The sequence below is a fragment of the Bradysia coprophila genome, unplaced genomic scaffold (assembly GCF_014529535.1).
Source record: "Bradysia coprophila strain Holo2 unplaced genomic scaffold, BU_Bcop_v1 contig_732, whole genome shotgun sequence".
Lineage (NCBI taxonomy): Eukaryota > Metazoa > Arthropoda > Insecta > Diptera > Sciaridae > Bradysia > Bradysia coprophila.
In genome coordinates, this window is record NW_023503972.1 from 365944 (window position 1) to 391969 (window position 26026).

The window sequence follows — 26026 nt, forward strand, 5'->3', positions numbered from 1 at the left end:
ACAGGCCAACACAGGTTTCCTAAACAGCTATATAAAGCTATAGTGGGCATTTAACAGGTAATAGCTATGTTATGCAGGATCGATTCCCATGTCAAACTGAATTCCGTATGGATACGTCTTGAACTCAAGTACAATCGCTAAACCGAACTGGTGTGCATACGTTATTTTGCACCAGCTGGTCCCATTTGGAATTGTATGTGACCAGCTGGTGCAAAATAACGTATGCACACCAGTTCGGTTTAGCGATTGTATCATAATTTGAATAGCTGCGGTGTATTTGATGGGTGCAATGATATTCATCAAGCTCGTCATCGTCACGTAGCCCAAATACGTTAAATTTGTGCAATTATGCTTAGTTATATTTAGGCTAGATGCGCCTAAATTTCTTCAGAGATAGAATCAGACTTTTTCGCTGTACTGGCTTTTTAGAGTAGAAAAGTAAACTCTCGATGTCTCTCAAGTTACGAATGGAGCTGGGTGTGAATTTTCAATATAGTAAAATCGATCCACAAGGACTCGAGTTCAACGTGTTACAAAAGTTATAGTCAGCTTATTAGACCATTGTACCCCGCACGGGCCTCAACAGAAACATAAAAAAGCGAAAAAGTGTTATTAATCATTCAGTCGTTAATTGCGCGTAAAGTTTAAATAACGTCAAATAAACGAGTTAATTTCTAATTTATGCAACCGGTCATTTAAACCATTTTTTTAATTAAAATATTGTCATTTATAATTTCTGATATGAATGAAAACAATGAAAACAAATGAAGAGAAAGAAATTCGTCGAAATTAACAATTAGTCAGCTCTGGAATATATGGTTTCATTTAATGACTTATTAATTTTGCACATGAAATCCATGAATAATAAGACTCATTCGAAGAACTTAACTGGCGCTACTCATCTTGTCATAAATTCGAGAATAAAAATTCGGTTTCAAACTGTTTTAACATATGTGCTTGAGCCGATGAATTTGGAGAAATATAACCAGTTTTGATGATCTTTTCTCACAATCTTTAACTCAAGAACTATGGTTTTTATATAAAAAAAGAATCACATTGAACAGAATATAGCAAGAGATATCAAAAGATGATGTCATTGAAAAGAACAAAATAAAAAACTCATTTGGAATTTGGAATGTTTCATTCACATGCAGAAGTTCCATATACGAGCGAATGACATTTTTTTTTTCGTTGTCAAAAAAATCGAATTCAAGGAAATGTTAAGATTGTTTACGACGCCTTCTTCCATCAAGTGTTTACGGTTGATGGATTCTTGATGTTCTGATTGCTTAAAATTTGCCACTTCTAAAGTGCAATATATATCCCAAGTACGCTAGAATCTATTTTTACTGTACATAACTACATGTTCACCCAACAACAGACAATGGTTAGCTTAACCGGATACGGTTATTGTTTCACGCATGGAACGAGAAAAGTGTAATTTTTTATTGCGGTTTGTTTTCACCATTCACGTTACATATAAATGAAGAAATATTTTTTCCACTCACTCCGCTAAGCTAGAACCATTCATTGCATTGTACCCATAGAGAACACCTGTTTTAATTAAAGATGTTTATGTGTTTGGTTTGAATTAACGAGTAATTTGTCAGGTTAAGCGAGCGTAGCGTATATTGTTCGTAACATGTAGAAAAGTAGAAGATTATGGATAAACATAGCCCGCAACCATTTCCATGGCATTTTTTTTTTAAATCCAATGACTAGCGACAAGGTTCTCGTGTTTCCCAGACTTCATAGACGATTTTGAAGAATTTGCCCTTGTTCTTTGTTCCACGATTGTTTTTTGATCTATCGTTGTGTTTAACCTATGTCACGGTTATTCAATTCGAGTATCGTTTTCAAGAAAACAAACTGCTTTTCACAAATAGTTTTTCGAGTTAGGTACCATTCACAAATTACGAAAGCTTTTTAGAGCGATCGAGTGCCTGTTCGGGAGTATGTTTCATACTCCAATGTTCTCCAAACATTTTCACGTAGGGAAGGGAGTCTGAAAATTTTTTAAATTATTTCGTTTGTAATTTAAGACTAGTTTTGGGAAAACATTTTCTAGAATTTTCCGACATTTTCCTAGACTGTCTCATATTTTCCGGGGTTCTTCCAAAAAAATACTTTTGGAAAAAGTTGGAAAAGTTTAGGAAAATTCGGAGAAAGGGTCTCCCAAAAATTGTCGCTGGTAATTTGTGAACGTCTGAGAACGTTTGTGAAGTCTTCTCAGACTTACTGAATGGACTCTATGCTCCATCTATCACTAGATGTTGTACCATGTAGGTAGTAAGAATCATTTTCGTCGGAACCTTTAGGACCAAAAAATCGTTGGGAGGATCCAACATACTATTTCTCAAAATCATTTATGGTTGGTTGTGAAGGGAAAAATAGTAATTTGCGTAAGTGTATTGAACGATTAATTTAAGGTATTTTCGCGAGTATTTAATAAGGGACGACAACTCAATAAATTCTATTCCTCTTTTTCGTCCCCGCAGCATGAAATAACATTTTTGAAGGTAAGCTCAAAGACTTTTAGGTTGTAAACGGTCCTACAAAAATGACACAGTTACTTCCTACACTAATATACACTAATGCAAAGTCTTTCCCGCCATCAACACAGATGATGACGAACAACTGCCCAATTCCCGATTTAATTAAAAAACTGAACAGCTAAAAGTGCCTGAACCAACATCAATTTATTCCAATTTATTCACTTACAATCACTTTGTCGGCGACGGAGGATGGGCCTGAATCAATTTTATCCCTTCAATTTGCATGCAAATTAGGACTCTGATGACATTGTTAGTTCACGGTCCATACATTATATCGGTCTCTGCTTGTTTTGATATGCGTCACAGCATTCCATGTATCTAATCAATTAACTACGAAACTCCAGTTACAGAATCTCTATAATGTTGTGCAGTACATTAATCAATCCAAAATGAGATGTTGTGTGCAACAAATAAATATTTCATTCAAATATCCCTGTACACAAACATGTATATACTCCGCTACGGCCCATTCGTAATAAACAAATGAATAATTCATGTAATTCGAAATAAAATCTGGAAAAGATGTTACGTTACGTTATAAAATAATGAAACGCTGGCCGAATATTCGGTGAATTAATTTCACAATAAATCCGAATGGTTTTGAATGAAATTAATGTTGATCTGTGATGGATGGCTTAAGTGCAAACTGGAGATGAATAATTTATAAGATTTTCTTACAAACAAAACATTAGTCAAATATGTAATTGATTATCATTCATTGTTGTTGGTCTGGCATGTATGCACTTTATATGGTTTAATGGATTGGACGAGATAAAAGTTTACTGTTTGGGTGGGTGGGTTGGTTTATCGATATAATAATGTAAGATGTACTTTCTGTTGAGTTATCCACTTGTGTTCAACAACATTGTTGGAACAAATGAACCGAAATAATTTTATTCTTAGTCTTTGCAGCATCTGTGTAAATTTCAATACAAATTTTTTAATTCGATGGATGTAGTTCAGTGAAATAGAGAAAAATACATTTTTCAATATTTGAGTAGGTGCTAAAACGTTAAGTATTTCCAAAATTATGCTTCCTTTTCAGGTTTTTTTTTTTAAAGTAATTTGGGTCGATTAACATTGCAAATTCCAATTTATATTTCCGTGCCAGAAACGTTATTTAGCAGCTGATAATATTAATAAAAACTGATGCGAAGTGGTTTGTTATTATGTTTTTGTTTTCGAATTGAATAGTTAATAATAGTTTTTTTTGGGAGTGACATTGAATAATTTCCTCTTGATATACTTTCGACGAAGTCTTTCGTTCATATCGTACATAAGCTACTGGTAGACTCCGTGCCGTCGTGTAGACGTATTCCCATTAATTATAAGTCTAATTTTATTTTCGTCTTTTATTTATAAACTACATCGCATCATGTCGTCTGTATAGGCAAAGTTTCCGCCGTGCGGTGATTAATATGCGTTCAATGCGTTATTCGGCGCCTATAACCTAAGTCATTAATTTCGACGACGCTTAGCCGCCCGTCTTATTCGATCAGGTGAGTAAGAATGATTAAATAGTCTTATCTTTTGGTCAATGGTCGTAATTTCGACCATGTTACAAGACCACTTTTGCGTTGAGCACATTACGACGATGGGAAGCAAAACCAATAGACGATGTTTCAGCGCCCTTTTTTACATTTTTGATGGAAAAAAATGCAAAAATTTACAGCTTTTCCTGAAGTATATTAAAAAGTGACAATGTGAAAAACAAATCATAAAATATCAATTTTTTTTCGTTCTTTCGGCTCCTCAAACTTCTCGATTATAAAATCCTTATCTAGTTGTAACCAAACCATTTTCAATAAACAAAATCCTAACAAAACTCTTTACACATTTAAGAGCATTGAAAGGTAGTTCGCCACTTCCATTCGCTACAGCGATGCACTCAAACATTCGTAAAGCGACCTCAATATTAGGGTCGATCGTATTTTTATTTTGTTTTTATTTTAAAAGGCCTGGCCCAGGCTGTTCTTAGCTGATTTTTCCCAATGGAGAACCCAGAGCAGAACTTTTTTTTTGATTACGAGCTAAAAATACTCCTAGGAGCGCTGAGTTCGAAGGCTAAAGTTGTCAATTTTTTGTTAGATTGAAAAAATCAAATGAACAAAAAATGAAAATTAAATAGTTCTAACATGTAGAAATGGATAGATTTACACCTATTCACCCTAAATAACACTTTTCTGAGCAAATAAAAGAAAATTCGTCGATTCTTCGTAGTTTTTTTTTAACTCGTTGCCAAAAAGTTTCCCTGCAATGGATTTTTCAAGAGTGAGATACCCTGATCGGGCATTTTATGCCATGATTTGTCGATTTTATCTGCAAATGTTGTTGAAATTTTTGGTCGAAAAGTCTTACTCGGGAACTAATCTAATGTAATCTAGTCGGGAACACTGACAAAATTACTCTGCCCGAGTGAAGACGAAGATCATCAACGTTCTTTAGGTATTATATAACTGGGCTCCTCAGCTATTTACTACAGTTCGCAGCAATGCCTTCTGTTCCCAAATGCCCGTGATATCAGTCAACAGTGTGTGCAACCTCATGCTACTACCCCGAAATCAAAAATCAGCGTAAGGCAAGGCAAAAACTATAAAAAAGCACATTCAAAAAAACGCCCTTCTTTCCAGCGCCCTGAGCTTTAACCCACTTTGCCCATGGGTAGATGCGGCACTGTAAATAACGACAGTGTATCAAGTAATTCAGTTCAAAGTACTTGATTATGCTCACGATATATTATAACACACGGCCTGCTGTTCCAAGGTCATACCGTTAAACTAGTGAAAATAGGAAATTCCGATTTTCACTCATAGTTACAATAAGTTGAGGTAAAACTTGAAAATTATATGTTACTCCACATACATTTTGTGTGGCACACTTACTTATAATTTTTAAGTTTTGCTTCAACTTATAAGTGAAAATCACAATCGCTCTAAGTGAACAATGAGGGATTGAGCCAAGTGTCTTGTAAACGACTGCAGGAATAAACAACAAGCTCTGAATAATGCAGTCTTTTATATAAAAAAACGTTTAAAATTGAAGTACAAGATTAATCTTTCGAAATTAACGGAAATTATCTGCTTTTATCTGATGAAGTTGTTTATTGTACTTTGTATTATGTAAATGAAAGTCTGATTATTAAAAATAAAATTTTTACGTAAAAAAAAGGAATAGCTCCGACAGTAAAACTTCTGATATATTCTTATCGTCTGTGAAATGTTAAATATCGAAAGCTAAATGAATCGCAAAACCTTCATGGGAACAAACAGCATAGAGACTGCTATGGTACTTGAAAAGAAAAAGTCATTTAATGTTCCTTTCAATTCCACATTTTTTATGTTCCATTTATGATGCAGTAGAGATAAGTTCAACGATAAAATCAATGAATTACCGAGATTCATAGTAAAATAATTTTTGCATCAGAACACAATTGACAATAAAAAAATTTATTTTCTACCTAACGACACTCACAATGTAAAACGAGCTCTTGAACCTCATATTATAACTTATAGCACTTTCCAGAACTGTCAACTTATTGAACCCTTGGTTCATTTACATGAAAAACCAATTTGACGAAAACTTTTGGCAAGTTAGATATTTCTTATAAAAATACCAAGCTTCCCAGACGTTGACAGCTCCAGTAATATTGCTATATAGAAACGGCAATCTGTTTTCGACTGCAACTTTTAGTCGTTACCGATGATAACCCGAGGTTAATGTGGTCCATACAGTAAAACGAGTCGGAAAGTGAATGGTTAAACAAACGAAGTAAAAGATTTTGTTTTTAAGCACTAGACGATACATTGAATAACAGAAATATAGGCGATTCACTGTTTGAAATTTCTTAATTTACTAAGCCTCCAGGAGATGAGTTTCAACGATTATTTACAATAAAATAATGACAATTTTCCAGGGAGTGTAGTGTGTAAAAACACCGCTTATACAGCAATATGCTTGCCCACTATAGTAGCCTATGCTTATGCCAACTATAGTTTCCAAAAGGTTGATCCTGACTGACTACACAGAATTCGTACCAAGGAAGATAGTCAATCGAGATTCGAGGTAAGAGACATGAGTTTCTATTCCTAGTGACAAGTTGACAGGTCTTCTTTGAATATCTACAGCTCTTTTGTTAGGATTTACTGTGTGAAATTTGTGTCATGCTTTTTTGAATTAAATTACTCTACGACTGAGCTTCCTAATCCTCACCCTGAAATGACAAATCGTATTTTCACAAATTTTGATACTTTTCAATGTGCATATACAACTCTATATGGATGGAGCGTCGTTGAGTCAGTGTCTTGTGTTTTTTTTATGACACACACATTTTTTATGGCTTCAACTTCAACGCAATTCTACTCCGGAATGTTTTACAATCCTATGCATTTAACATTTTACTTTTTACGTGCTTATACGTTCGTTTTATTCTACTTCTCCGGTTTGCACTTTAAAAAAAAGTAAATCATGTTCGAGGGTACATTTCAATTATATCTGGTGTGTTTCTTTATATAAAAACAACATTTTGCGACAATACGGCACCATTATATGGGCTAGACATTTTTATTGATTTCGTTTTGTTTGTTGTTTACGAAACAACAACAACATTAAAATAGATAAAACGGTAAACGAAAATGATGATCTGCATATTATGTACGGTTCGGAAATTGTTTCAAATGCTTTATGGATGATGAGTACGAAGAGTTTGTTGTTTTATAACTCTAATGATGAAGTTTTCTCTTTACATATTAAGATAGTGTCAGTGTGGAATTGATACGACTGAAATTAGGGAAAGTATTTCAAATAGATGAGTCACAGGATTTTTTTCTGGAAATATTTTTCGGATTGAAAATAGATAAGTTCTGTTATAGGCCTTCAACTTTTGGGTGGGTCAGGTCGCTTGACTGACTGATTTTCTCAATAGATTTCTGTAATTGTTACAATATTTCTTAAAATGGTCCTGCTTGAGTTAATAATGTAGGCTAAAAGGATAAGCTGATAAGATAGTCTATTTCTTGCCTATACCTCTTGTATAAATATAAAACTCGTCTGAGCTACGGCTCTCGCTTCGCTCTGGCCGCACCCGATGCAATTTTCTTTTATACAAACAACTACAAAGATGAAACAAAAAATCGTAACTCTAAGATAACCAGTCCGTAATAGCCCATCTCAGTGGTCTGTAATTTTGAAGTGTTGTGAACACACTAATAAGTAATCTTCAAAGTTCGCCCAAGGAATTTCCTTTCTCGTCAAATAAAAAACCGATTTTTGAAGTCAGTTCAAAATTACTCTATAGTTATGGTGTTATGTTGAGATGAAACATAAATTCTTCAGGGATTGTAAGATCTCCAAGTCGGTAGAGCCCATCTTCTAAATTATCCTCAGAATTTGTAATCCGTTAAAAATTACTTTGTACTGGTTGAAAAATGAAATTAAATTCTTTTGTGAATGTCTGTAAGATCACCAGGCGCCCTCAAACTTAACCTCAGGCATTTCAGTCCTCGTCGCATAAAAAAAAGCTTTTGTAAGCCAAGAAAACTGTTCAGTCAAGTTATCGTGTTATCAAGAAATCGACAAAGTGTGACAAACAACATGCATAATGAATTTTCAATCATAGCGAATATTTTGTGACAAACATTTTCAAGTGATTTCAAGACTCTGACTTTCAGTCAGAGGAACAATGGTTTAATCATGGTCAGATATTCGGTTTGATTGAAAGAACTGGTGATTCTTAAAATGTGTTATATTATGAAGAGCCATTTCACACAGAGTCCATTAATCAATCCTTAACAACATTAATTTCTGACCGAATAAAACTCTTCTTCATCGACACCATCGACACTTTCAAAATGTAACATTATCATATATAGACCACCAAACAAGAACTAACATAGCAATTATCATGTTTATTCTTCGTTTGTTGCTTCAGCAAGAGCATCGACGCCGGCTTTTATTGCCTTAAAACAATCCAAGAAGGACACATTTCATTTCAAAATTATTATTTTTTTGTTTAATTTCTCTTTGTGTATACCATTTATGGTTTTTCGACTGCCATATAATGTTCTCCTAATCCCACATCTAACATATGCACATTGGATATATCATGATTTATTTTAGGCCATTTCACCGACAAAATCATAGCATAAACAAAACACCGTTTTCAGAATATTAGCATATCGTAACAAAAAGTGTAAAATGAATTCTTGTTTATTTTAATAAATTTGTGTGCGAGTGTTCATTTTTTTGTGATGTTTGGAACGATTGCCATACTAACTAGCTCACGAAAAAAATGATTTGGAATGGTGCGGTGTTTACAATGAAGAAGGGCCTTCAATAAAGTCAGTCATAATAAAATTTTATGTGTAGACTACGTCCATTGAGTATACTACTTTAATGCGATCCAGAAGACATCATGGTGCATCGAAAATGTGCCCACATATGTTTGAAAGTGTAAGGAAGTAAGGATCGTAGTAGTTTATAATTCACAACACTTTGAAGGGTTTTCCAAGAAGTCGTCCTATTGTCAAAAATATGATTAGTTACGCTAACTTTGCGTCTAATTGCAACTTCTTCTAGGTATTTAATTGATACATAATCTTTCCTAAATGTAGTCTTAGTTATACAGACATATACATTCATCGTATCTGGGTGTCGTCAAATCGAATTTATCTGCACGGTAATCGAACATCGGATCAATTTTGTGGAAGGCTAATATTCTGGCCTTTAATAGGGGTGTGCGATGGGTAAAGGACCGAGACTGGCGTAATCCACAAAAAAAAATGTTTTCATCACTTGATGTAAAATATCGATTTTAAAATTTTTTATAAATTGATTTACAACTTGCGAAAAATCAAAGAAGCTAAATTTTTGAGTTGCCCACATATTTTGACCTCTACCAAAAACTTACTTTTATATTTTTGTTAGCTGTATTAGTCTTATTCGACTAAATGGGGTCCAATTTAACTGGAAAAAATAAACACCGAAAGAAGTTTGTCGAAAAAGTATGTTTTGTGAGTCGTCAAAGTTCGCCGCCTATGAAAAATTGAGTGGATCTTGAACTTGAAAATTCGTAAATTCATCGGGATAATGATTCAATTTTTTCTCAAGTAAGCTTAAATTCCTGGGAATGTTGTAGGCTATCCAGAACAGAAAAGTTTTTGAAAAAAAACCCTGAGAATCGTTTGTGTCGTAAGTGTTTGTTTGGCCTAAAATTGAGGAAAAATGCCTAAACTGAGAAAATCGGTCCCATACCCATCGCACACCTCTAGCCTTTAATCTATCAAATACGACTGTCGAATCCACTAGTCTTTGAGTCTCCTTTAAATGCTGGTGATACCTAAACGATTTACTTCCACAAAAAAAAATTCGATCATCAATCGGTTTCGGCTTTCTTGTCTAACATAATAGTGGCATCCCATAAAGACAGTTTTCACTATACGGAACAAAGCTCTTTCTGGTGGCGTAGCGGTATTACAAGCAAATAAAAACCAATTTACACGATACTACAACAGCATATAAACACTGAATGCTCTATTTTAATCGGAAAAATAATACGCTACACACTAAACCGTGCATTATATTATATTTGAGACCTGCCTCATTTAACAATGAAAATGTGTTATATCTACTCTGAGTGGATTAATGTGTGCGGAGTTGCACAACGTAAAACGGAATGATTTGAAAATGTTGGCTGGGTGTTATTGTTAGGAGGTTTCAATTTAAAACCCCAAGTAAACAAAACATTTTCCGTGTATATGGATGCGGACATATAGCAAAAACTAACAAAGGAAGAAATAAATTTTTTGAAATTTACGTTCGTTGCGGAAGAAATATATAAAAATGGCAAAGGCAAACCGAAACTGATGGTAAAAACGTTTTTCAGCTTTTCGGTATTTCGTTAATGCGGGAAATAATGGGTTCGCATTTTGATTTAACGATCAACAATTGTTGTAAATAAAACAATTTATGATCGCAAACACAATTAAATTGAACGAATATTATATGATAAATTGGTTTCAGTAAATTTATTAGCTCAGCTTTCCCAACTTAGCTTCGACATAGTCTTGATATATAATGGCGACAAATTGCATTCGATATATTGCTAAACAAAAAGCCACGTATCCACTGACTCAATGGTTATATTGTTTGAGTCATTTTTAAAGAAAAAATAGAATTGAGCGGAGAAACAACATATTCGTTCGTTAAACATTTCAATTCTAAAACATTTTTTTTTTGGCAAAGATCAAGACTTTCATAAAAAAAACGATTTTTTTTCCGAAGAGAAGAATTCGATGTTGTGATGTAAACTTATTCGATGTACGAAAGATAACTACACGAACAACCTTCAATCTTCCATTTTATACATTCGAATTAATCAGTAACAATTCCGAACAAAAAACACGCACTTAATGGAATAATGAGTTTGTTTTACTACCACCAGTTAAGTGGTTCGAGTCAGGCAAAAAGAAAAAAATTAATTGGCTGGAAGATCATAACATTTACAGGTAAAATACGAAGATGATGACATTAAGCGTAATTACACTACAAGATACCAAAGATACGCATCATCATCATTAGTTATTATGTCTCTCGAGCAAATACAGACATGTTTCTCTATTCATTTTGATGATGTCCATTAGTTACTGTATCAATCATACTATAATGAAAGGTGCAAGTTTATACTCGAGGTAGGTATAACATTTCACAATCTTTCTTTCCATCAGACCAATTAATTATTATTTTTATAGATCGGACATGAATTTTCAATTTTGTCGTATAGACTCGATGAATACGGTAGTGTGGTTATTAGTCATTCTGTATTTATAAGAGCAGCTAGAATATTGACCAATGATTGAACAATTTAATTAGGCGATTTGGCGAGGAAAATGATAAAGTTTATCAGGCTGTGAGGATTAGATTAGATGTGCTGTCAAAAGAGAGGCCGAAACCCAGAGATCGAAGATCGCTTGTCTCCAGCTCCTTGCCTTAGCTTCCATAGTCAGGAAAATTTCCCGATTTTCATTAGGAAATCATTAAGGCTTTTTCCATCTAAAGATAGTAGATCATAATACCCCAAGATTCGAGGCCTGACGCCGGTGTGAAGCAGACAATCGATGAAGGGATACATCGGTCTTAGGGGCTAGACCACAAAAACGGATAGGATCGATTGACCTATCTGTTTTTTCGGAGATGATTGTGCTCTAGTTGGTGTTCTCTGTAAAACTAGTCGATATTTTTAACAAAAGAAGTAGAAGATTTTATTGCACGGCCGTGTTTGTATATAAAAGAATCAATGACATGGCATTCACAGTCAGTAAATTTGGAGCTGCGATACCCAAGTAGCTGCAGGCGAGTTAGCATTGACCTCGTCTCAATATCCTTTTCTACCATGTGTATGCGTGTACTTTAAGATCCGTATAATCACTCATAACCAATTTCGATTTTAGCTGAAACAAACTTCGGCTGAAATTTGATGGCCCTATCCTGTATGTTTACAATAGTCTTTCGGCAACGACTAAGTCGTTTCCAATCTTTTAATCAATTCACTACGTCACTTGTCGTGTGTACTGTTATGTTAACTGAATTTGTATCGAACTCTTTGTAAACAGAAAGTGTAAAGGTGTAGCAATAAATAGAAATTGTGTGGAACGTTGTCACCCATATACTGGGTCGGTCATAATCTAGAGTTAGTATGGCCCAACTTCAACAAAAAATAATGTTTGTGAGCCATAAATTCTATCCGTATAGTAGGTGTAGCGGACTGAACACGTACAATAAACTGAAAATACACCGTACCTCTGTTGTACAAACAAAAAACTAAATTTAAATTTCCATAATCTAATCAATTAATCAATAAATGAACATACATCAAGTTTGACTAAAGCTCTCTGTGAATGAACACAACGTCACAGAGCTACATTAATTTTATTGACGCAATTATGTTATCTACACCAAACTATAATTATGTACGGACGAGGTGAACAGCTTGTGAAAAGTTAATAAAGAAAGTCGGACCTTCGTTCTCGCATAGTTTTATTGTGTTTGTCTTTTGGTTAACATTATTGTACTGACAGTAAAATGTACATGAATTACTCAAGAACTTTATATCGACACCTTTTCGGACAGCTATCTCATCTGTTATCGATATCGACGAAAAAAAATCGATTAGCTCAAGCTTACTTCTCATAATATGCCATAACTAATGAAGAAAAAGATTTTTTACACGCTTTTGATGGAATTTAGGGGACATCCATACAGGATATACACAATTTTTTTAGAATTTTAAAAACCCCTCCCGCTTAGATCAATAGAGGGAACAGATTATCTACTGATGATAGTACTTTAGAAGACCGTACCTCACTAGCAATTGATTTTCTACTCGTCCTGAGACTCGCTGTATGAGACAAGACACAGTTGATACTTCAAGGATCATTTTATGTGTTACAAGTCATGGAAATCTACACAACTAAACTTGGAAAATGACATCGACAATCGAGAACAAAATACAAGTCTTCGTCAATCGATGCCTTAGAAGAATCCTGAGAATACGATGGCCAGAAAAGATTTCAAACATCGACTTGTGGCACCTAACCAAATTCGAGAAAATTAAAGTGACGATCAAACGTCGGAAATGGAATTGGATCGGCTACACAATTCGACGCCCTGCGGAAGCTTCGCGAAAACCGCACTGGACTGGAGCCTACAGGGAATGCGGAAAAGGGGCAGGCCAAAAATCACGTGGAAACGAACAGTCGTCGACGAAGCGATGAAAGCCGGGAAAGAATAGACGGAAGTCAAGGCGCTCGCTCCAAACCGAATTCGATGGCGACAATTTGTAGACTCTCTATGCTCCCTCGAGGAGTAAGAAGTCAGATGATGAGATGAAAGTCATGAAAATGGGTCATTACCAGTAGACTCCATATTTGCTTTCAAATGTGTTGTTTAAAGTTTTGTTACCTAAGACAAAGACTGTTGTCCTACTAAATATTGTAAAACCTCAACGAAGGAGGTAAAGTGATCCCTCTTCTTACATATCCTTACAACGTCTTAAGGACCTACACACTTCAAAAACAATAGGCCCCGCTAGTGCTTTATATATGCTAGGGTGGGTCGATTTTCCCATTTTGAAAATCAACACTCAATTTGAGCTTGCTGAGACGAGCTTGTATGCATTTTGTGATTTTTTGTTGTGAAAAACGGTAGCTTTAGCTTAGGTCCAACCCACTTATAACTTAATTTAACTTCACCTATTTTTCGGGGTACCTTTTACTTTGAACTATGGCAGCATAGAAAGCCTCTTGGAGTTCGTAATTACTACCTCTGCTAAATGAACGTTACTTCGGCTTTGCAATTACAGATATGTCTCGGGTGTGTGCTGACAGTTTTAATTACATGATTGGAGTTTGTCCGGTGACTAGGGGCCATCATGTAATGAAGAAAGTGATGAAATCGATACATCACGAACGAATTACGGAATGTGATTTTTTTCACCTTTTCCATCGACAACAGTCTCTCTATCGCAACAATATTCACAGTATATCAAATAACAAATTGAATTAAACATGAAGGTCCACAACAATGAAATAGAAATTAAATTTTATATGGCGACCTCTCCAACGCCAACCTATACGTAACAAACGCACGACAATGGACTCATTATAGCTAACTTTGCATCAGAAAAAATTTCGGAGTGCAGCTGATTCTGTTGGACCAACATGTTCAAAAATTAACAACAAAAAAATCAAAATCAAATAGGTCTTGGTATAGGTAGATACGAAATTTAATTGATCATATCCCATCAACCAGTTTCGATTTTAATGTTTAGAATGTTCAACAAAAGTAATACTGAAACGTGAATCCTACATACCGCCTGTCAATATATTTTTTTTTTCTATATACAGATTGCATTACAGTCTCTCTTTGTATCTATGATGATAAATGGTAGATAATGTTTTGTGTAATTTAAATAAATCAACGCTACAAACTCGGTCGGCATAGGCAAGACAATTATTTTTATTTATTTCCTATGGAATTTACTGGCGGAATATTATGATTATCTACAATAAATCTACCATCCTTCCGATAAGAATTATATCAACTTCGGTCGGGTGTTGTTACCATTTACAGACCGTTTTTATACGACATGCCATAAGGTACATGTTAATCATTTTGTAATTACATAAATTATTACAACAAAGTGTACAGGTATGCCCGAGTGATATACGTACCGAATACAATAATAATGCTCAGCGTTAAAATCGAATTCATTCTTCTCGATTGATAAGACATTCCAATGTTTGTTTACTCCGATAACTGTAATCCCAATGCTTCTGTACCGTTGATAAAATTTTTGGTAAATCTTTCATGTTTTCACGATTTATTTCGTTTAATTAAAAATGTTTTCGTTTTCAAACACATAATTCACATCTTAGCACATTTATTTTTATAACCCGGCAATAAAGTACACGAGCATCTTCTTCACCGTAATAATTTAACTTTTTTTTTTCTTTCCTCTTAAATATAATTTTGACTAAAAGCCTTTTTCAGTGTTTCGCTTTCGTTCTTGCATATGAAAAAGTAAACACCGAAAATGTTCAATGTTCGTTTCCTATCAATATTGAATCTATTTAGCGGTTAAATTTCCATAATTTTATTGCACATCACATGTAGATTGATTTTTTGTATTGACTTGTGCAATTATTGCAATTAAAATCGATGTTTACCGAAATTACGTCCATCAACACAAAAGTACCGATAAACTAGCCGGTAAAAATTCAATCGTCGAACGGAACACATGAATTTGTTGGTGAATTTTGTCTATCAAACACCATACTCATAACGCAGACGAAAAAGAACTGACGAATAGTGAATAGTCAACATACCAACACAGCATTTGACTTGGATGTTTAAAGAGAAACGTAAATAAAAACCGTAATGCGAATGATGAATGAAAGTTTACTGTGAGACAGAGTTGAGAGAGAAGTGAGAGGAAACTTTCAGTGTAGCTTTGAAGAAGCGACACCTGTTGGAGTATTTTTGATTTGGATTTGGTGTTCATCGGATAACGGATTTTAGGTGACTACCTGTTTATTTTCCCCGAAAATGTCAAGGCTCTTTCGGACCCTTGGAAAATATGTGCAGATAGGTGTTGGTTCCAAATCGCCAAACACCAGGGTACGTCCAAAACGCCGTTTTAGTCTCATACGATTTAGTCCCACACTGTTCAGTCCTCTACGATTCAGTACCATACGATTCAGTGCCATACGATTTAGCTCCATACGATTAAGTCCTGTACGAGTTTGTCAAAGAAGTGCCGCATCGCAGAAAGTGAAAGACATCCCTGACTATGAAGAGCTAGGGTAATCTCAGTGCAACTATGTATTTCGAATGATTTGTGTTTGCTGGTGATTCGGACCAACGGAGAAGTGTTTCGTACTTTGTACACCAAGTCCTCTCATACCATCATCATACCATCATTAAAAAATTACGCAATTTATGATCCCATAGCGCTGCTCCCAGCATTATCACTGCATTGACAAGTGTCAAATTTGAAGGCTTTAGGGATAAGAGCTAGAAAATTGTTTCCATTTTGTGTTTTAAGTCACAAAAGGACAGCAAGTCTTTACCACCAAGACACCAAGCTATTTGAACTACACCACAACCATCAGTGAATAAAGCCGATAACTTGTTGTAGAGTTGGCGGACGTTGCTCTGGGGCAAGTCTAACAATCAAAGCCGCTTTCTACTTTGTTTCTTACTCATTTATTTCAACAGCAAATTTATTAATACCGAAACCTAGCATCATATAATATATAATTCATGTTCTATCGTTTGTTTTTATCTTTTTTAAATATTGAAGTCAACCTTGCTTCATTAAATTGAATTCTATAAACAAAATACAGTTTATGTCAACCAAATTTGTGTCCAATTTTGTTTCAGCTGGTTCTGAAAGTTTCTGTCGAATTTGATGTCTATCTAAAATAATAGTAGAACGAAGTGCCTCCATTGTTTTTATGGCCTTTTTAGTAGTTTTTGGATGGTATTTCAGAGAGATCCGAATTTAGGAATATTTTGGGAATGGAATAGGCGTTGAAACACGCTCCTTATATGGGTTTAACGAACATACGTGGTAGTGGTAAAACTGTATAAGCATAAGCACGCAAAATCACAGAGTGATTGAGCTCGTAGGGCAGAGCTGAAGCAAACTTTGACACAAATTCGGCTGACATGGACTGTAAAAATAAAAAATTTTCTTTACAGCCACGAACACCTAAAAGTGCCGCCGTGTTGTCAATATCTTATTTGTATTCCACTATGTCCTCTATGTTCCACAAATTCCACATATGTTAGCCATAAGATGAAACGGTGTGAAAAGGTGTGAAACGAAGTGGACTGAGCAAATAAGAGATTGATAAAATGTCGGCACTTTTAGATGTTCGCGACTGTAAATCGAAAATCTAAACAAATCGCCAAAAATGCTTGATTGTAAAACTCTTGCAATTTATTTATTTATTTATAATCCACGACAAAAATCACATTTAATTTCACTTTTGTTTTACATTTTTCTCATTTTTTTCTAATTTAATTGATTACCACTTACAGTTTTCCTGTTTAACTACACCCAGCAGTTTTTCGCGGTGCCGAGGTTTCGTGGTTTTTGTTTACACGAATCTTTCTTTCGATCTTAATTGTTTGAAATTTAATAATTTGTTATTCTAGACGGACACTACGTACACCGATTCTTTGATATGAATATTGTGTTTTATTCTTCGCCGCAAATGTCTGTTCCGCTTTCTCTCTGTTAAACTTCGTAGAACAGACGTTTGTTACTCCTTTGGTTAAAACTTCAATAAACTTGTATCAGTGGCACTACACACACACACAATGGCTTTGCAGTTTGTTATTAAATTTAAACTAGAGTTGATGTGGCAGGCGTAATGATTTGTCGCACGATTAAAATTTCCTCAAATCGGTGAATTGAAGGGTCAAGACTCACGCCATTGTTTCTATAATTTGATGAGAACACTTCAATTCAATTTCTCGAAATAGATTCATCGGAATGACAGAAGACCGGTAATAAAGTAGAGAAACTTGAGTAGAGACTGTTAAGTAGTTAATTGTCAGTTCTTTAGTATAAGGCTGTTTGCGCTGTAAAGTAGCGCACACGAAAACCGAACGTAAATGCTATGTGAAGATTGCTAAACATCAATAGAGCTCTCAGTATTTGTCAACAAGACCGAATCATATACGGTTCGGGACACTCCAAACCAAGTCTAGGATCGACCCATCTTGGTTCGTCTAAATTAACGACTTAACCGCCGTTACAAAATGAGGAATGACGTGCGCGCATTACATAAAAAATGAACGTTAAATGCATGAATGACCGGCGAATGAAAACATTTTATTTCTATGGTTTACCGAACAACATTTCCGAACCGGGTGGAATGTCGGCCGTGTCACTTCCAAAATAATTGGCCGACTGAAAGACATTGACTGCGCCGAGTTTCTGAACCGTTGGCGAATTGTGTTCACCCGCAACGGGCACATACGTTAACTGTTCATCGTTCGCTTTCAGTGTTAAATTGTACGGATTGTTGACGTAGTCATTGTAAATGTCCGTTTCGGCCGGTTGTTGGTTTTGTGGCTGGACGAAGATCGGTGTATAGCTGCGGACTATGTTGACGGGGACGTTTGTGTGGCTGGGGAATTGATTTTGTTGGTGTAGGCTCATTGCGATCGCAGCAACTGGAACAGTGGTTGATGATGGATTCGATTGTGGACTTGGTGATTCATCTGAGGGAGGAATTGAAGGCGCAATTGGTTGCGGAAACTCTATGGGATTATGTGGTAGAACAATTGGAACCGCCGGTTGAATGATAGCCTAAAATTCGATGCCAACAATTAGGACAAAAAATTTGAGACAAAAGACTGAAAATTTTACCTGATCTTGATTCAATAGAACAGCTGGTTGAATATCGTCAGCAGCGGACTGTTGATGAACTGCATTGCCATATGAATTGACATTAGGGATGATCTCTGATGGTGGAAGTGCGGCCGCGATTACTGGAATAATGTTGACTGGAGATTGATAGTCTAAAGGTAGCTGTTGTAAATCAGACGGAGTTGATAGGACTGGTGTTGGTGCTGCAGCATTGACATTCATTGCATGTTGAACCGCTGTATGTTGAACTGAAAAATTTCAAACACGAGTTGCCGTTGAGTTTGGTGCTGCTCAATGACAAAAATAAAGTTGTCGCATCGACGACAAAACTACCTTCTGATGAGAACAGTTCGTCTTTCAGATGCGGCAGAAAATCCCCTATTCGACTCCAGGTCCTATTCCATAGGGGTGAATGTGTTACACCATCGCCTTGATGAAATACTCCGACCTATAACATCGACAAGGTCAGTGTGTTGATCACTCTGCAGGAAATGCACTATCACTCTTACCGAATGCATGACCAATAACATGTTCTTTAAGCTCTCCAACATCGCCTCGTACAACATATCCGAACCGACCTTCATGAACTTTTCCAAATAGTCGATGACCTCAAGCCACAGTTCACTAAACGTGGAAATGCCAATCAGTGGCGTTAGATGATGTAGGAAGACCTTGGACATGATTGTGGCGGTCCTCATTCTCGATTCTTCTAACAGACCCGGTTCGATAGTTTGTATTGTTTCGGCCAGCAAGTCGTACAATAGTGGAAATAGAACCTACAAAGGCAAGGAGGCCAATTCAGTTGAATTCGTAGAAAATTTGCTTGATTTCAGTACCTGTTTGAAACATGATGCCCATTCTGGTCCAGTTAACGTTTTCAAATCGTGAACCAACAAAGCACGTTGTAGACATGTCACAGCACTTGTTCGCACCTGAATACATAAGTGGACCAATAAGAGCCGAATAAGCAACTTCCCTTCCACAATTTACCTGTCTCCTTTTGTCATTGGCCAATCTGGCGATTCCCTGTAACAACGGACACCATCCATGAGCCCACAACGTCGAACACTGTGGCAATGTACCACCCTCTTCTGCCCACCATCGGAATATTTGCGCAGTTCTCGTATGCAGCGTATGCATCAAATCCAACAATTGTATGGCAATGGTCTCGTACCTCTGCAGCAGATCTTCGTCTTCACTTTCACTGCTATGATTGTCGTCCTTTCGTTTATTCTTAACACCACCATCCTTGCGTCCACCCTTACGCCGTGATTCGGCTTTCGATTGCTGGCCGTATTTACCGCCGTTCAGCGACGCTTCCACAAACGTTCGGATGCATTTCACACAACTTTCAAAATTGTACGGCGTTATGTGCGCCACATTCCGAACAATGAATGCCAAACTGTCCCAGCATTTGACCAGAGCGAATGACGAATGTGTCAGCAATTTGCATGGATAGCTCAGCGATGTATTGATCGGTGTGGTGGGACATGAGACGGTTGTTACGTCGGAATCTTTGTTCACAATGATCCAGTTCTCTGTGGTCGGGCTGATCAGCGGTGTGTTCGATGTATGTTCGCTTTTCATATTCACTTCCGAATCGGATGTGTAGCCGCGATCGGGAACACCGGAATCCTCTTCACTGCTCAATGCTCCGTCGGATTTGGTTCCTGTTTTCGGAATGGAAGGGGAGAAAGAAAAAATGTTGAAAAATTTAGTCACGACAAACAGCAGAAGCTTTCATTACCAAAATTCGGTGTTATGACATCTTCGAATTCCGGTGGAGTAGCTCCTGCACCAACACATTCCAGTATGGTGAAGACGATATCCCAATCAACTTCGGTATGGATATTCTGAGCACTGAAATTACGGATAGAACCATCAGTCCGAGAAATGGTGAAATGGTTTTCGTTGTTACCTCGTCTTTAGCAACTCGTACATCCCAATCGAAATTTGCTTGGAAACGCTTAAAATAATCGCTGGCTTCAGCATCAAAAACATTTTCAAACTTTGCAGAACCACCGTGCACAGTTCTTCGTTACGCATCAAATAAATGGCTAATTTAAGCAGGGCCACAGTTGTGCGAACCATTAAATACTGATAACCACAACTGGAGCTGCCAATCAGCAATAAATATATTTGCTCCCGACATATCGGCCACACTTCCAGCAGCCGATCACGATTTTGAATTAAAATTTTGACTAGAAACTCCATCAGAAACACGGTTATGTCTTCCGCATACGGCACCTCAACGAATTTGTGACTTTTCGGTGGCTTCAGCACGTTCAGCAAACATTTGATAAATTCCACCAGCGATTCGAATTGAAGGAATTTGGATTCGGCTATTATTTGGTCGATCTGGCATTCACGTATGCATCGCTTAGCGACTTTTATGATTTCCTGTTCCTCGTATGTCGGCTGTCGTTGACCCTCCGAACTAAGGTACGAGTACAAACTGCTGAACAGACCAGCCTCGGTTTTCGGAACCGGTTTCTCCAGAATCAATGTAACTTTACCGTTCGGTTCGCAAAAGTCCTCCACTTCGATCAAACTCTTGGACAACAGTCTCAGTTTGAACAGTTGCACGATCACATCCAAAATACTTTTCCAGCTTTCTCTCACACAGTCGCCGTGATCATGTATCAGTCCGAAGACAGTTTTCATGGCTAACTGGGCCTTTACGTTTAATCCGAACCCAACACTGGCCGTTATCTCATGCACATCGGGAGACACATTCAGCAAAGTGGTGAATTTGCACAGAGTTAATATCAGCGCATCGAAGTCTTCGTACAAATTGAAATGTGACGAAATTGTTGCACCCTTCGACAGGCCCAGCAGGGCCTTTTGATATGTGGCATCCGTTGATTTGTCAAACATAAAACTCAATGCGGAAAGGGTCGGTCCCCAGCACAATCTGTACAGTTCACGATCGTACTTGGCACCGTAGACGTGATTGAAGATGCCGTCTTTGGTCTTTCCTCGACGCAACAACACTTTCCACAGATAGTTCGCACGCACCGTACCGGCTTGCTCGTCTGGCATTATAATCTCCTCGTTTCGTATACGATTGTAAATGTTGCTCAGCAGTTCCTGGTCGAAATCACCGTTTCCGTTGAGGCCGCGCAAATTTTTCATAAAATCTTCAACAGTCATGGGGATATTTAAGCGCTTGGCATTGTAGTTATGCTGATCCATGTTCAACATGATGATGGCATAGGCTAAACGGAATGCCGAATCAGTATTGGCGAATGGTTCATTGTTGCACGTCTGCGGAATTAGAAATGATCAGAATAAATGGACAATAGGTTGAGTATCGACATTGCACTTACGTGCCAGTGTTCAGCAAAATGTTCCAGTACCAAGAAAATTAGCGGAGCCTCACCGGGCAACCGGAACGTTTCCAAATATTGTCGCAAGGCAAAATCGATGTCGGTATTGGCGAAGTCAAACGATTTGACGAACGTTTCGAGAATTTTCGTTTCCATGTTCTTCTTCTTGCTGATGTAATCGCCGATCATTGCCTTATCGAGACCGGAATTTTCCCGCAGAAATTTCACCACTTCCACTGCGTCCAATTTGGGATTTAACAATCCATTTTCTTGCAGGAACTGTATGCCTTTGTCGGATCGTTGATTGAACAGTTCAGTGCCTTGCATCAATATCTGCGAGGTGGTAGCATGGACCGGTTAGTGAAAAATGGTAATTAAGACGAAGATGAGTTGAAAACGCTTACCCTTTTCTTATTCTTCAAGTCGACTAATTGTTCCGGCGTCCAGAAGATGAACTGGGCATTTTTACTCTTCAGATGCGTGCTCGTGTTGATGATATTGTTAATGTTCTCCACATCAACGCCGGAACTCTCACCGCCACTAGGTATGTCAATGACAATTTTCTCCGTCGAGGAGTTGTTCCTAGAATGTCGTCCCACTTCAATAGCCTTACCGACTTTAGCGGCAACACAATTTTGTTCAATGCTTTCGATTATCGACAGAAGTCCTTCCAGCGACAATCGATGAATGCTGTAAATATTCTGCGTGGCCGACAGTGCATTCTTCGACAGCAGCTTCACCAAATCTTCCAGCAGATTCGTGCAGTACAAATTACAGTCGTAATTGATGTACAGTTCAGTGGCAAAGCCCGGAATGCGCCAACATTGTAATAGATTGTCCAAGGCTAGTTCACGCATCTCGTATGGCGTGCGGGGATTTTCGCTGGCAATGATTTCGGATAGTTTCGACAGATAGTATTCCAGGTGGAATTTCAGATTTGATCGTTGCGATTCGAATAGCAGAAAACATACTTGCAGATCAGCAGCGAATATCGTCAGACGTTCGGAATTCAAGAGCTGGAAATCGAGTGGATTCAATTCGGTAACAATATTTCAGGTTTAGGAGCTCAATCTTACCGCAAATAGATTTTTGCACATGTCGTCCTGTACCAAATTCAGCAAGGTATCATAATTACCAATACTGTCGGCTCCTACTTCTAGCGCTACAGTCAACAAGCTAAGTCCCATGTGAATCATAGCATCGGTGTTCTGCTTATCCGCTGGATTGCACAATGAGATTAAGAAGCGCAGTAGCTCTCTGATACATGGCAAACCGTATGGGGTCAGTGTCGACGGAGCATCTGAAGGACATTGGCGATGTACATTAGGAAAAATGTTGAATTGTTTGTGTGGAGCAACTCACCGTTTTCCGATTGTGGTGTGAATCTAACTCCCATAGAGTTGACGAAATCTTCGCCCTTTGTCTCTTTAGCAGCATCATCTTCTTTCTCAACATAATCTTCGATATCCGCATCGTTGTCGACACTATCTTGATGTTGAATTGGCTTAACTTTCTCGACTCCATCGGTATCGGATGTTACATCAACATTCGGCTGTTCATCGCCAGCTATATCCGATATCGTCGGACTAGTCACTTCGCCATGCAGAGAAGATGTAGGTGTCTGTAGTATGCTTCCCTGCATGTCCACGATATTGTTATTTATGCCTGGTGTCGCTGGAGTTGTGGCCAGTATTGGTGGCTTTAATGAGGCGACTAATTGATTCGGTGCTGGTGACGTTGGTTCTTCGGTATTCTTATCGATCGCATCCGTTTTTATCGAATTTTTTCGGTCATTTGGTTTCAGACTCCCGGTGGATATTTTCGGTTTGGCTTTCCGTTTTTTTGTCGTTTGATCGATGGAACCGCTGGCAATCATTTTCTTAAGCGATGCGGCCGATCGTTCTTCCGAAAATTGGGGCAGACGCATGAACAACAATTGGACAATTTCTTTCAACGTCTGTTCGGCATTTTTCCGCAGCAGTTCGTTCAGCCGGGGTTCGAAACAGATGCGAAAGCAACTGAGCATAATTTCACAAACACTTTCGTTCGTCAGCGCACTACCTTCCGGATTCAGCATTAACGTTCGCAATAAATAAATGATTCTCAACAAAACAACACCATCCGATGCCTGGTCGGTGCCCACGAATCTCGCATGCGTCACAGCATCAGCAATTTTATCGACGGTTATCGACAGATTCGGATGTGTTGGATCTGTGGAATACGAAAATCAAATTTTGTTCTTTTTGCCTGCTGCCATCAAAAACCAACCGATGAGTCCATACGACAGAAATTTGTTCACTGCAGCCAATGCGAGACTAGTAATTGGACCGGTTGTTTCTTCGGATCGAATGACATCGAGGAATGGGCCCAAAAATACCATTGGTTGTGTGAGCCTCAAATCTTCGATGTGGTTAAGCAGGGTCTTCAGTTCGATGAATTTCTTCATCAGTTCATCGTGATCTTCTTCCTGTGCAGAGACAGAATATAAAAGAATTAGAGTCACGTATAGAAGACTGAAAGAGGTATGTCAGGTCTTCTGAGATTTCATAGTAGAATAATTGGTTCGAGTACCATGTTGAGTTTTTCAGTTATTAGAGACAACAACTGGTTCTACTGTCCAGTGAATTTTCCTCCAAAAAAACATATTCGTCTCGTGATCCCTTCATCGACTCAACTATATTTAATTGACATGCCCATACGGAATCTTCGGCGACAAGTATCATAACGTTAACCTGAGGTCAATTGCCCCCTGGACTGAGCTGAGGACATTTCTTACTGAGAGAATTTCCTTCCCATAAGTTGCCTTCATCTCAAGCAAACAAAATTCACTGAATACGTCAACACTTTTCGATCCTGATTGGCTGATCGTTCCCACAATCAGGTCATCTTACAAATTTGCTTATCGGAGATAATTTCCACCCAAGTATCAAATTGCAATTGACAGGCTGTTTGCCAGTATCATTTTGTACCTGATAAGAAGAAGCATTATTGTTCCATCGTGTACTCCTTTTCATGGTTGTCATCATGGTCGACATCTCGACGCGAACCACAAAAATCCCATTGCCTAACGGTGCCATTTCTATTTTCAGGATTCTACAATTTACCAACAAAACTCGTATTCACTTTGATGTAACTTTTGTTGCGAATTGTGTTTCACGCCATTGCAACATTTATAGATTTTGATAAAATAAAAACTACCATCGTCAGATTAGCCTTGTTTTTATTAGTGACGTGACATTTAGATGGGAGCGGCTCGTGTGTATGTACATCTCGGTCGACTTTATCGGGTTATAATAATTGTTGGTACACACTTGTTGTGCACTGGTTACATATTTCGTTAACATCGCATTCATTTGTTATAGACTGTTATGATCAGAGCTAGAGTTCCGAAGACCAGTTAATTATAACTTGCCTTGGGATACTTTTCATTCATATAAATTTTTGGCATATTCCCCAAGGCTAGTTTAAATAACTGGTTTAAATTAAATTTCCTTCTATCTCATCAAAACAATACAAGATTGAGTGCATACAGTGTTAAAGGAGCGTAATAACATGTGAAAAACCAGTTAATTTAGCTGAGCTCGATGAATGACATGTTAAAATTTGTATGTAAACAGGGGAAGAAAAGCCCAGTTAATTTAACTGAGCTCGATGGGTGATATGTCAAAGTTTTTACTTTATTTCAACATTGTACAGATTGTTCAAAGAGTGCAGCAGCCAGCTAAATTTACCGATCAATGAGTCAGCCGTCAAAAATTCACGAATGTGTGATAACACTGAGAGTCAGCCCAGTTTAAATTTGAATGTAATTAAATGGTCAGAAATAAATCGCTCTCCATGAATGGCCACTATATACAGTGTTAAAAGAGCGTAAAAACAGGGGAAAAAACCAGTTAATTCAACTGATCCCGATGAGAAATAAATATAATTATTACTCTAGAAGCAATCGTTAAGCTGCCAGCTGACTTACGCCGTTTAGCACACGAGTGAACAATAGAAGCTCCTCCCACTTTCCATTGTTAAAACGTAAACAGAGAGCTAAACGGCGTAAGTCCGCTGGCAGCTTTAATAAGTAGAATGTTATAGATGATAAAGAAGAAAATATAATTCGGACAATTTTAAATAACTAGTCCGACGGTCCCATTTGAATGTTATTATTATACTTGAGTCAAGTAACTTGACAGTTTGTTTAAACAGTGAAAACT

At 37.3% G+C, this 26026-nt stretch overlaps 3 protein-coding genes across 3 annotated transcripts in view; 1 reads left to right on the plus strand and 2 right to left on the minus strand.

Annotated features, from left to right (window-relative positions):
• LOC119084150 (MRN complex-interacting protein) overlaps positions 1 to 6816 on the plus strand; it is a 25302-nt gene extending 18486 nt beyond the window's left edge. The window contains exons 3-4 of the mRNA XM_037193997.1: positions 1088 to 1094; positions 6782 to 6816. The gene's annotated coding sequence lies outside the window, so the exon portion shown is untranslated. The remainder of the gene's footprint in view (positions 1 to 1087; positions 1095 to 6781) is intronic.
• The window catches only part of LOC119084149, a 24914-nt gene extending 9475 nt beyond the window's left edge, over positions 1 to 15439 (minus strand). The window contains exon 1 of the mRNA XM_037193995.1: positions 14780 to 15439. Within this exon, the coding sequence (XP_037049890.1) occupies positions 14780 to 14840 (61 nt within the window). The 5' untranslated portion in view covers positions 14841 to 15439. The remainder of the gene's footprint in view (positions 1 to 14779) is intronic.
• Positions 15440 to 16294: 855 nt separating this feature from the next.
• On the minus strand, positions 16295 to 25064 carry LOC119084148 (Golgi-specific brefeldin A-resistance guanine nucleotide exchange factor 1). The gene is made up of 14 exons (XM_037193994.1): positions 24791 to 25064; positions 24090 to 24288; positions 23184 to 24032; positions 22898 to 23121; positions 22226 to 22837; positions 21822 to 22154; positions 20411 to 21759; positions 20240 to 20352; positions 19483 to 20162; positions 19329 to 19424; positions 19002 to 19268; positions 18826 to 18940; positions 18493 to 18740; positions 16295 to 18432 (listed from the first exon to the last, which is right to left on the minus strand). Exons 1-14 carry the CDS (start codon positions 24896 to 24898, stop codon positions 17959 to 17961), a joined length of 5667 nt encoding a protein of 1888 aa, XP_037049889.1. The 5' UTR covers positions 24899 to 25064; the 3' UTR covers positions 16295 to 17958.
• Positions 25065 to 26026: the final 962 nt, after the last annotated feature.

Bases quoted from the DNA above. Each gene is read 5' to 3' on its own strand.
- LOC119084148 (XM_037193994.1), bottom strand. From the start codon at position 24,898: ATGGCACCGTTAGGCAATGGGATTTTTGTGGTTCGCGTCGAGATGTCG. The intron at 20,353-20,410 runs GTAACAACGAAA...CCGTAATTTCAG, and splicing joins TACGAGTTGCTAAAGACGAG to TGCTCAGAATATCCATACCG. The intron at 19,269-19,328 runs GTACTGAAATCA...TTGCCTTTGTAG, and splicing joins GGGCATCATGTTTCAAACAG to GTTCTATTTCCACTATTGTA.